General features: G+C 37.6%; 1 protein-coding gene across 1 annotated transcript; it reads left to right on the forward strand.

Annotated features, from left to right (window-relative positions):
* Positions 1–4,649: 4,649 nt before the first annotated feature.
* Positions 4,650–11,897, forward strand: LOC308685326 (uncharacterized protein; the record flags this gene model as incomplete). Its single annotated transcript, XM_081357025.1, has 16 exons — positions 4,650–4,721; positions 4,828–4,957; positions 5,773–6,165; positions 6,296–6,397; positions 6,478–6,710; positions 7,043–7,221; positions 7,477–7,570; positions 8,046–8,172; positions 8,262–8,380; positions 8,697–8,814; positions 8,904–8,995; positions 9,178–9,295; positions 10,461–10,565; positions 10,674–10,859; positions 10,947–11,126; positions 11,297–11,897. 16 exons carry the CDS (start codon positions 4,650–4,652, stop codon positions 11,548–11,550), a joined length of 2,502 nt encoding a protein of 833 aa, XP_081213151.1. The 3' UTR covers positions 11,551–11,897.
* Positions 11,898–12,138: the final 241 nt, after the last annotated feature.

The raw sequence follows: 12,138 nt of genomic DNA on the forward strand, positions 1-12,138 counted from the left end.
GATCATATTTACCAGGGGTGCCATTAATTCTGAGCACGACTGTATTGGTAGCAAATGCATATTTCTTTATTGTATATATCATGCCTTGTTGAGTATTTTTAAACTCGTACTCTCCCTTGTTCCTCATCGAATGTGAACCGCAGCCTGTTTCATTCACTTAAACACATTCGCAGTTAAAATGATCTGTGCAAGTTATAAAACGCTCTTAAAAAGTCTTATTTTAAAAACCCTGTGTCGTCACAAGTACTTTATGAATGTGTTTATGCAGCATTGCTTAATGACCTTTAATGTTGACCTTTCTAGTGCTCGTTTTGTCTAACCCTGTCTGTCGATGAGTTTGTTCATTAGTCGTGATTTCTGTGATCTTTCAGGCCGCTCTTCTGTGGAGATTCAGAGGTGGATCAGCTGGGGAAGATTTTTGCGTGAGTAATAACACACACTTGTGTTAGAGAGACGCTGAACACACAACACGTGATTAATAACGAGTCGTGTTGATTGACAGGGTGATCGGCCTGCCGTCTGAAGAGGAGTGGCCAAATGATGTCACTCTGTCCCGTCAGAACTTCAGCCCTCAAAACCCTCAGCCAATCACAGACTGTGTTCCCGAGATCAGCGAGAAGGGGGCGGAGCTCTTATTGGTACGTTTACAGTCAATGTCACTTCACATACAGCTAGTTTTACCATAGTAAAAACAGAAAACGAAGTAAAGTAGCCTTTTTTTTTTAGAGGTGAAGAAATGATCATATATACATTACTGGTCAAAAGTTTGGACGCATTACTATTTAATTAAGATTTAAGTCTCTTACGTTCATCAAGCCTGCCATTTATTTGATAAAAAAAAATGTAATATTGTGAAATATTATTATAATAAAATAAAAAAAATGAATATGCTGCTTAATATTTTATTTAAAACCTTTGATACTTTTTTCAGGATTATTTGATGAATAATAAGTTAAAAAAGGACTTTTTAGTATAGTATAGTAAAGACTTTTAAGCGTAAAAAAATATTAAGCAGCACAAATGTTTCCAACATTGGTAAAAACAAGGCATCAAATCATCATATTAGAGTGATTTCTGAAGGATCATGTGACACTGAAGACTGGAGTAATCGAGTTGATCACAGGAATAAATTATATTTTAAAGTATATTAAAACAGAAAACCATTATTTTAAAAATATTTCACAATATTACAGTTTTTTTTTATAAGAAAAATGCAGGCTTGATGAGCATAAGAGGACTTCTTTCAAAAACATAAAACATATTAAAATGTGTCCAAACAGTACACACACACACACACACACACACATTTTTTATTCCAGCTGGTTGCAAGACATCATTTATCATTTTCATTTAGATTAACTGGAAGTACTAAAATAGATAAAATATGTCTATAGTTATGCTTTTTTTATTTCAGTTTTAGTTTGATTTATTTCCAGTTAATAATTTGAGTGCTTCAACTTAAACCTATTTCAGTTTATAAGGCAACATTTCTAATTTTCATTTAATTTCTCCACAAATATTTACTACTTTGTTTTATATCAGCTTTATTTGAACAGAAATGTTTCTAATAGTTGTGTTTGAGGATAATAACCCTGATGATAACTGACTGTACTCGAGTTAAGCTGAAGCGGCTCTGATCTGAACGTTTGAGTGTTTTTAACAGCTCAGATGATCTTGTGACCTTTGACCTCCTCAGGAAATGCTGACGTTCGACCCGCTGAAGCGAATCTCTGCGCTGAACGCTTTGGACCATCCGTTCTTCACAGAATGAGTGCTTCATTCCCATAATGCACTGCAGCCTGGGACCAGCAAGAGTGCTTCTCTACCACAAACTGAATATTCAACCGTAGCCGTGTGTGTGTGTGTGTGTGTGTGTGTGTGTGTCTGTGACTGTAGTGAGCGGCTTCAGTGCCTGTGGCGTCTCGTACGTGATGATGATGATGAGGAAGAGTTGAGCATTTGTTGGCCTGTGATGAAAGAGTGTCATATTTCTCTTCCTTCTCAGTGTGAAACATTATCATTAGCAGGTGTAATGGTGCTTTCCACTCTTATCCCTCATCCAGCGTCTGATTCCTCTGAGAAACGAATGAACCGGCCCCTAAAACTCACTGATCTCTAACCCAGGAACTGCTAATATCAGTGATCGGGGTCGGGATCATGTCTCACGCCAAACCAAACCACCAGAAGCTGTCCACACCGATTTCTACTCATTCCCTTCCAACTGAAATAAAATGCTTTCATTTATAAATGTGTGTTTTATTAATAATTCTTCATGCTCTAAAATCAGATCTAGTGATGACAGAGCTTTCAAATTAAATTAACTTTGTTCACGCCATGTTGAAATTACCATGATTATGAGATTTCAGCTTGTAAACAGCTGGGTTTGTCATCATCAAGTGTTGTCGTTTCGAAGGAACGGGCGTAAACACAGTGTTTTGTTTTTTTGTTTTTTATTTAACAAAAAAGAAAAGTATGTTACAAATACTACAGTATACAAGAAAATACAACAAATGTAAGTCAGAGTTGCACACTATTATTGTACACTACACTGCACACTAATGTAGATCTACATAAAGACATTATAACATTTGTACATTTTCAAAGTTTTAACTGTTTTTTGCTTCATTGACAATCGAATTGAGTCGAAATACATTTTACTGGGAAATTTACATGGAATATTGCCATTAAAAAATGTAAATGTATTATATAAACCTGACTGTGCTTTCTACAGTTCTCCAAAAGACCGGTGACATATAATGCTCTTACAATGTTTAATGTAAAATAATACAAATATTCACTCAACATTATTTGACTCATGTCAAGTGACAGATATTGTTTTGGCATTTTTAAATGTTAAAATCATGATCAGCAGAAAAAGGTTTTGCAGTAGAAAAAGACATTTATAAAGTTCCGGAGCTTTTTAACAGAGCAGGAGAAAAAATTAGTTCCGATCGGGGAAACACGACTGGGAATGTAAGTAGCGGTTTCTGGCCTTACATTTAAGTTTTAGTGCTAGTTCATGATAAACATTTTGTAAGCTTTATATCTTAATCGCTGAACACAAACACATCAGACACTCTTGTCAGAATTGTAATGCGTTGTAATGCTCTAATGATGAGTGACAGACTTTAGTACACACGACAAATGCATCAATGTCATCTTAGAATTTACTTCTTGTAGTATTTATTGCGTCCAAATTTCAACCCGTTCTCATCAGTCTGCGTATAAATAACACGACTTTACACTTTCAAATTGCGTGCAATGAATACGCCAAAATCCAATTTTGCGTGCATATGATACGCCAATCCTTCCCATTAACTTCGGTGGAGAGCAGATGCGTCTAAATACCACGCATCACCTTCAACTGCAATGACGTCACCAACGAGGCTCAGTTCGCCTGCACCTGATGCGCGTATCGTAATCGTTACACCTTCAAACAGGTAAGTAAGGGCAGCAATCCTTTTTTTTGTAATGAGATCACGGTGTTAACTGTATTATTTTAATTATTTCAGTGTTTCTGTTACATGGGTCGCGTCAAAATGGCAGCGTAATGCGTTAAAATTAGTTGTTAGTGGAACCGTGGGCTGCTCCGTTAGCACAGCTGGTATCCTACCATTGACATTAGCCTAAGCTAACTTCTGCTGTATGCATGTTGCAGTTTGAAAGAAATAAAAAAGTGTTTTTAATCATGTTTTGACATGGCTGATGACAGCACTACAAATCAACAGAGTGAATTAGTGTTTGCTAAAGTTTTTAGCTAAAGTGGCATGGTTAGCCTAAGCCTACGGAACCCCCTAGGGGTCAATATTAATAATGTGGACTAATTAGTGCGCATGGAATAATTCAGGCACGCGCAGACATTACTAGTTGCTTTGCAGATGCATGATTCTGTAGGGTTGGATTAGACTCCTCTCCCCAAGATATTTGATTTCTAATGTCATCATATAAAGTGCATTTTACCTAAATTGCACATTGTTGGTTTGGTTGCTTCTATTTAGGGCTGTGAAATGATTAATCACTGTCCATAATTATTTTGTATATATATAAATACACACACATGCATGTATATATTTAAGAAATATTTGCATATATATATATATATATATATATATATATATATATATATATATATTTGTATTATAAATAAATATTTTATATATAAATATTTTTTTCTTAAATATTTACATGCATGTGTGTGTATTTATATATACAAAATAATTCTGCACACTACACACATATATTATGTGAACACAAACTTTTATTTTGGATGTGATTAATCATTTCACAGCCCTACTTCTATTGCTCTCTTCATTTGTAAGTGGCATTAGATAAAAGCATCACATGATTAAATGTAAAGGAAAATTAAGCAAGATTTAGACTAGACCCTTTGTCTGTGAGTGTGGCCTTGGTAAAATAAACAATTGAATACAGAAATATCATTATAGTTACAACCAGGTTGAAATGAAAATCTGCATTCTCCTGCAAATAGTCAGACACCACTATCCTCTACCGGAAAATTAAACTTTTTAACCTTTACCCTCATATCACTGATGTGGTCCAAACTTTCCATTCAATTATAATAGTCAGCAAGTTTGAGTTGCAGGCAGATCTCAGATCTAACTGACACCTTTATTTTTGGTTTAAGTACAATGTCAAGAGGAAATAAGAACAAACTAGAAGCTGTTCTTCAGCTCGGGGATGCATTTGTTGAAGAGATACAGGCAAGTTTCATACTTGTTATACACAAATGTGTAATTAATTAACTCCAGTTAGTTAATGCCTATGTTTCAAATTCACCCATCTACTTTTCATTACATGTGCATAAAGAAACGTAACACAGAGTTACAAACTCAGAAGGCTGAAGTCACAGGACAATCTAAAGTGACCTGGTGGAAGAGGGACTGTGATGGGCAGCGTGTGACCACCAGCAAGCGGAGGAAAAAAGCTTCATCTGCTGGTTAGTGTACATCTTATCTAATTTATGTCAAATACTTCAAATGGAGAGTGATGATGTGTGATTTAGAGTAGGTGCTGGTTTGATAATGCTGTTGTTACTCAATATTCTGTATGCTCGCACATTCATAATGTAAATTATGGTTTGATAGTAGTACATAGATAGTACATAGGTTTGATAGTTTCCATGTTGCAAGTTTGCCAAAGGTTTCAGCTTTTATTTTTGTACATCTGGCAAAGAGTTTGAAAGAATTGTACTCTAATAAGAATTCTAATGGGGTTTATATTATTTTTACTTTCAAACAGTTGGTACCGGTACTTCTGCATGTGCTAGTTCCACCATCACAGCTTCATGTACTAGCTACCAAGATCCTGGTAAGTAGAAAAACTACTTTAAAAAACACTTTTCATAATATGTTATGCTTCAAATGAAAACAAGGAGTTACGTAAAAAGGAAGCCTCGTTATACATGATCTTTTGCTATGTTTAGTAACTCATCTAACGATGTTCCTTTTCTAAATGCTTTTTCCACAGTCCCCTAACATGCCTCAAATATTAGAGTTACCACAATTTGGTTCATCAAGCCCTGTCAACATGACAGAAATAGGAACACTTTAGACAATAGCATCACTGTTTCTCAGAAAAATCACATGGTTGTTGTTTAGTTTCACAATTAAGTGGGCAACACTACGGACAGCCAGCACCTACACAGAATCTTAAGGGTCATGGATTTGATTGCTCATTTCAAACGATCCTTTCACCCTCTGCCTTCTCTGCTATCACTGGACTGTTTTTATTTTTCTCTTTCTCTCTCTGAAGATTTTAATATGCAGAGGCTTGAGGACCTTCTACGGGATTCAGAGAGCATTGATGGGCAAGATTTTGCTCAGCAGCCATCTTTGTCCAGTTGGTGTCAAAGACAGAAAGGGGTCCAACGATGCTGGCAACAGGCGAGGCCACAAAACATTCATAACTTGTTGTCAGCTGAGAACATTGTCCAGATAAAGTGCAACCACTGTCACGTGACAGAAGCCATCATCCGTTGCATGGAATGTTTGCCCTCAGAGTGGTTTTGTGCAGACTGTGATCAACTGGTACATAAACGCCACACTCTGCACAGTAGGCAGACCACCATGTATGGCTTTTATAAATACATTCCCCCAACAGAGTTTGTGAAACTCCATGATGATAAGTACATCATCTGTGAACAAGGTTGGTGTCTCTCTTTCAGTTGATTTGCAGTTTTTCATCAACACACAACATAATTCATTATGTTTTCCAAGTACTTGCTAACAATCCAAACATTCTTTAATGTCATCCTGATTGTCCTTTGCTCTTTCAGATTGTTTGCTGCCAGCAGCCTTTCCTCAAAATATATGCTCCTGTGACACTGGAGATGTTGCAATCTCTGTTGGTAGATCCATCATACTGGTTTCCATAAATGGTAGGATTGGGTAAAAAAATATTGTTTATCTAACATTACTTTAGTTCCTTGTTAGTTATTTGTCTTTCATGTGCTCTCAGGCCGTTATAATCTTCACGTTCCGGTGCTAACATGCAAACATTGCAATAAGCAATGGGCTCCAGAAGTCAGTGACTTTGTAAGGAGTGGTTACTGGCCCGCTACCATGCAAGCACAGACACTTTTCCACCAAGATCTGTTCCATTCCTTTGAAGCTATGAAGACAACAGCTCCAGGAATGTCAGTGAAAGCCTTCACAGCAATGTTGGACCAGAGAACAAAGCGGTTTGGAAGAGTGAGTGAAAATTTGAAGCTGAAAGACAAATGCATTCGTTATTATAACGAGGTTATAAGTTATTATAAGTAGCTGTAAGGCTAGACAGTATGGCAAAAAGGGTGTTCGAGTCCAAACAGGGCGCAAATTCAAATATACCCACATATGAAGTCAAGTTCCACAAGTGGCTGTAATATTTCAGGTTACTGAAATTAACTGAACTGAAGACCATATTAGACAGCATTGCCAATTGCATCCTTTTTTTGGGTTTGAAAAGGTACATTGACAAAACATAAATGGGGTGACCTTATAGTTCATTGTCATTTAAAGTTGTTCTATAAATTGTTTTTCAGACTGGCAAAGTGAATGCAGATGCTTTTCAGAGGAGCTTTCTGCAATTTGTGTACTGCAACTCTGAAGAGGACCAACTTCTGGAAAAGGAGCCATTTGTCTGTCCAGCCTGTAGTCCTGAAATGGTGGCTGTTTCAGTGGATGGCAACAGAAAACTCTACAGGTTCCAGAAAGCAAACCAGTGAGTTTTGTGTACATATTAAAAACAGCCAATGTAGTTAATGTATGTACTTGCTATTAACATTATAATAATAATATAGTTCTCATTTTATTTAAAATTAAGCTGTTGATACTGTAGCTGTTGAATATAATGTCCATGTTAGACTTTGTAACCTTGTTTCTAAAAAAAGTGTCATATAAATACAATTATTATAATTTATTATTATTATGTAAAACTTCTTACTACAGTGGTTATCCAGAATACATTTTGTTGTAGGAGTGAAGAGCCAGGGTTCTTTGATGGAGTGTTTTTATCCCAAGACTCTGAGGTGTCCAGTTTTGTTGAGGAAGTCCGGGGGGCTGTCAAGAGTGTAAGTTTTCAATCAGGCTGAGCAGCGGGTATCTCTGGCTTATTTTATAACTAATTGGAAGTAAAGTTGGAAACACTGTAGTCTTATTAGGTGTTCAGATGAGGGAATCTTTGATCAGGTGTTGAGATGGCAATGGTAGGTTGCTGATGTTAGCGATGAAATCGGACTTTCACAAAGAGTGAAGTTGCAGAGCTGGATGAAAAAATACAACTAGATTCTAATCCAGAGGGCACAGTATATCTATAGTATTGGTTGCCGCACATACAGTATATCTGACACAATTTCTGACAAAGTTAGAGTCTATTGCAATTATCCTCCTGCATGCTAAATGGCAAATAATTTCAATTGGTTTGTTATACTCCAGGGTGTTGCAGATGGAAGATGGGTCAGGCAATCAAAGACAAAATCTAATCAGACTGTAATTGTTGGTGTGTGTGAGTGTGCAGCCCTGCTATTTAACTTTTTACTTTGGTAGACGGCAGGAAGAGCGATGTGTGGGGACTCCCACTGGACAGCAGCAAGAGAGACATCAAAGCAGGCCAACAAGTTGGATGAAGAAGGTGTGGAAATTGCTGTATGCAGGCATGGATTCCTCCTCAAAGGTTGGTATTGGTCTTGATAAATTGCAATGAAAAATATTTGTAGATGAAACATCTGAAGCCTATTCTTCATCATTTCATTTTTCCAAAAGGTCTGAATATGTATAGAGGAGAAATCTTTGCATATCCAATGTTTCTCCAAAAAGAGTTCCAGGCTGCTGCATTTTTGGCCATGCATGTGACCTGCCGTTATGTGCCATACCTTGAGAAGGTGTCAGAGGCCCTGACTCATCTTCAACCTCTTAAGAAAATGAAACATTGCTTGTCCGTGATGCATGCCAAAGCCCACAATACAAAATGCGAGGTGATGCTTTTAACTACTTTTACATTTCAGAGTGATGTATCCAACAATTAACGTAAAGTACCACAATGAATGATGTTGTGACCCAAACAACATCCCAGGAGTGTGTTTTGATTTGTACATGAGCCCCTATGTGCTTTCCTGTACAGCTGGTGACCTTGGGATTTGCATCAATATTGATCACCCTGTTGTCCACCCTGTTTAACAAGTCCACTGCTTCCTGTAGATTATGTGGAATGCAAGGAACCAGGAAGGTGCTGGAACCACTCTTGGCGAAGAAGTAGAGCAAGTGAATAGTTTTCTCTCCCGATGTGCCCTGACGACAAAGTACATGTCCAAGTCAGGTTTGTAAGCTTCTTTGCCCCCTGCTCCCCTGCAAATGTACACATTAACATTTTACAATTTATTGTGATTTTTCTATTGTTCTTTACAGTAAGAACTGATATGCTTACTGTCCATGCTATTGGGTGGAATCAACGTAAAGAGGACGGCCTCCACATTGCCTTGTCTTCCAGATTCAAAAAGGTATGTTCGTGTATTGAAAAAGGATGGACTATTTTAAACCGTTAAATTTGAACTTAAAGTCCACCCAAAATGCATCACTTCAGCTATGTATATGTAGTCGAATATGTCATATTAAATCAGGCAGGAACATACTTTTTGGTATTTTATGAAATGACAGTGTGTTGTGTGTTGCTGTTTTGTAGACAGCAGAAAACACATTAGATGCAACAGAGAGCCTGAAGAAGATGCAGGACCAGTTGCATTGCAGTGATGACATGCTAAAGCAGTGGGTTGTTGATGTCAAGCAGTGGGCCAGTAGCGGTAAGGGCAATGTTGTTTTATACATGAACAGTGTTGGAGTAATTTAGTTGTAATGCATGTAGCTGTAGCTTAATGTTCAATTATGATGTGGGGATGGGCACTATTTGCAAGTCATAAGTCTTCAATTAGTATTTTGACTTAAAGAAAGTAAACATCTTAGCAATGAAAACAGAATGATTGGTGCATGTTCATGCAAATCAGACCAAAATGGAACAATATTATTTGAGGTAGGAAATGACAGACCAAGCAAAATGTGCCAGTAAAGCCCAATTTATACTTCTGCGTCGAACTCCCGCCGTAGCAACGTCGTAGGCTGTGTGTAGTGTGCGTACCCTGACGTGCAACTCTACAAAAATGTAACAACACGTCAACTCTACGCGAACGCAAGCGCTGTGATTGGTCTGCTAGGACCGCTCCCTCTGGTTTCACATGCTCCCTCTGCAAGTGTACTTGTGCGTCAACACGGACAACGACGCAGAAGTATATATGAAAACCGACGCGTAGTCTGTAGTGTAGTGGCTCCAGCGTAGGTCCGACACAGAAGTATAAATCAGCCTTAAGGCTCCATGTTTGCAGCATTCATGCATGCTCCACTTGTAATTCTGATATTTTCAAAAGACACTTGTTGGTTCTCATTATTGGTGCAAGTATCTCAGTTTTCTACAGATCTAGTTTCTGTTTCCAATGAGAAGCTATGAACCTAAGGATTTGACTTTTTTTCTTAATCCGCAAGAGCACCACGTGTTACTTCTGTCAGTTCAGAGGATATCAGGGTTTTTTTCATCTTTGAAAGTTTGGCCTATTGGTGGAGCTACAATAAAGGTCATGGGGTCACCAAATTCGATGTGTGGAATGGATAGGGGACATAATCCCCCATCAATGACTTTCATAAAGAAAGACTGTGGACAATGGACTCTCATAAACACACTCTTGAAAAGTGATGATAATAAAGATATCACACAGATTAGATGCCTATGCCTCTTGGCCTATGTTGCTTGGTCCCTAATTCTTGCTGAAACATGCAGTCAGTGTCCAGTACGGTATGAGAAAAACATACGAGATAGACATTTCTGTCCAAATTAAACATTGTCCTAAAGTGTGTTTGTTGCACACTGTCAAACTTAAATGTTTGAAACTTTTCTCTTTCTTCTTAACTTGAATTTAGGAAATGCAGCAGCCAGTTCTGTTGATGCTCGTGGTTTGCAGATCTCCATCGACACACTCTTTGTGAGCATTTGTCAGAAGAAACACTACCTTTATAGACAGAATGGTATGTATTAGTAAATGTAAGTGATGTAGATGCAAGTTATATTGTTTCTGTTCATTAAATGTCATGGCAGCTCTTTTGTAATACCATTGTTTTTTGCTCTTATTACAGATCGCAACAAAAGGCGTCAGAAGATTACTCAGAAGATTGCCCAAGAAAAGAAGCGCTTGCTAGATGAGATCCAGAGATACAACAAACAACCTGATGGTGATCCTGTGGACACACAATCAGTTGTGCATAAACTCTCCAACAAAGCTGCAGAGAGCATGATCTGGCCTTGGCAGGAACAGAACACAGGTTTTGTATTAATATTTAACTTTGTGTTTATTTAAATGTATCATCATCAAATTAGTTTATTAATGTATAATCTTTTCATTCCTTCAGACGGTATAGACATTCTCACCAAGAAGAAGCTTTTTGACCAACTAATGCTGGTCTCACGACTGACAGAAGAGAAGCAGATCCTTGTGAAGGAGATGATGCAGCACTGTCAGTACCTTAAGGACTCGATTGCAAAGGTCCAGACACTGATAGCCACCATTTCAGATTGCATAAAAACAGGAAGTAAGTGTATTGGCTCAAGAACTAAGGATACATGGACTTCAAAGATTATTTTATCCAATTATTATTTTCCAATTTGACTTTGTATTTAACATTTGTTCTAACATAAGCTCTCTCTGATAAAATGTTTAGTGTGATGGTAATTCCATTACTCTTCATGTGTGAACTTTTAGGCTATCCCAATGGATTCACAGAGGAGGCATCCAAGGGCCTCATCAGTCTACTTAAGAGAAGACTGTATAACCTTAGACTCAAGCAGCAGACTGTAGCATGCACATACAGAGGCATTCTCGAACCAACTCCTAGGCTGGTGGAAGAAGATGAAGGGGAAATGGAGGAAATGGACTGGCAACGTGACCTCAGCTCTGATGATGATGATGATGATGATGATGATGATGATGATGAGCTGGGGACTCAAGTCACTTGACTTAGGACTCAAGTCACAGTTGTAATCCCTTTTGCTTTGACTTGTACTTTGATGACTTGAAAAGGTTTCTAAAGTCTTGACAAAAGATCCTGTTTTTGTAAGTGAGTTAGATTGAAAGTGACAGTGACTCATCAGTTGTTTGTTTCTGCAGTTATCCGTATTTTGCTACATATGCTCTCAGAGTGTGTGTGTGTGTGTGTGTGTGTGTGTGTGTGTGTGTGTGTGTGTGTGTGTGTGTGTGTGTGTGTGTGTGTGTGTGTGAACTGATAATGTCTGTAAATATTTGCTGATACCTGTATATATACTGTATGTACGGAAACAGAAATACAAATTTGATTTGTCATCAGACTATTGAGTTGACTTTGGCTCATCACACATCAACCCTTACAAAAAGAGAGAGCTGGGAGCTTTCAGATTCAACCTAAACTGCCAACATTTTGAACATTAGAGGTCACAGTCACACCAGGTCACATATTAAGATAGATATATGAAACTTAGGTCTACATACTTTACACTGATAGTTAATGGCAGTGTAATATACTTCAATATTGACTATGTAAAACCATTGTAGTTATTGTCTAAATATAT

The sequence above is a fragment of the Scardinius erythrophthalmus genome, assembly GCF_964197995.2.
Source record: "Scardinius erythrophthalmus genome assembly, chromosome: 25".
Lineage (NCBI taxonomy): Eukaryota > Metazoa > Chordata > Actinopteri > Cypriniformes > Leuciscidae > Scardinius > Scardinius erythrophthalmus.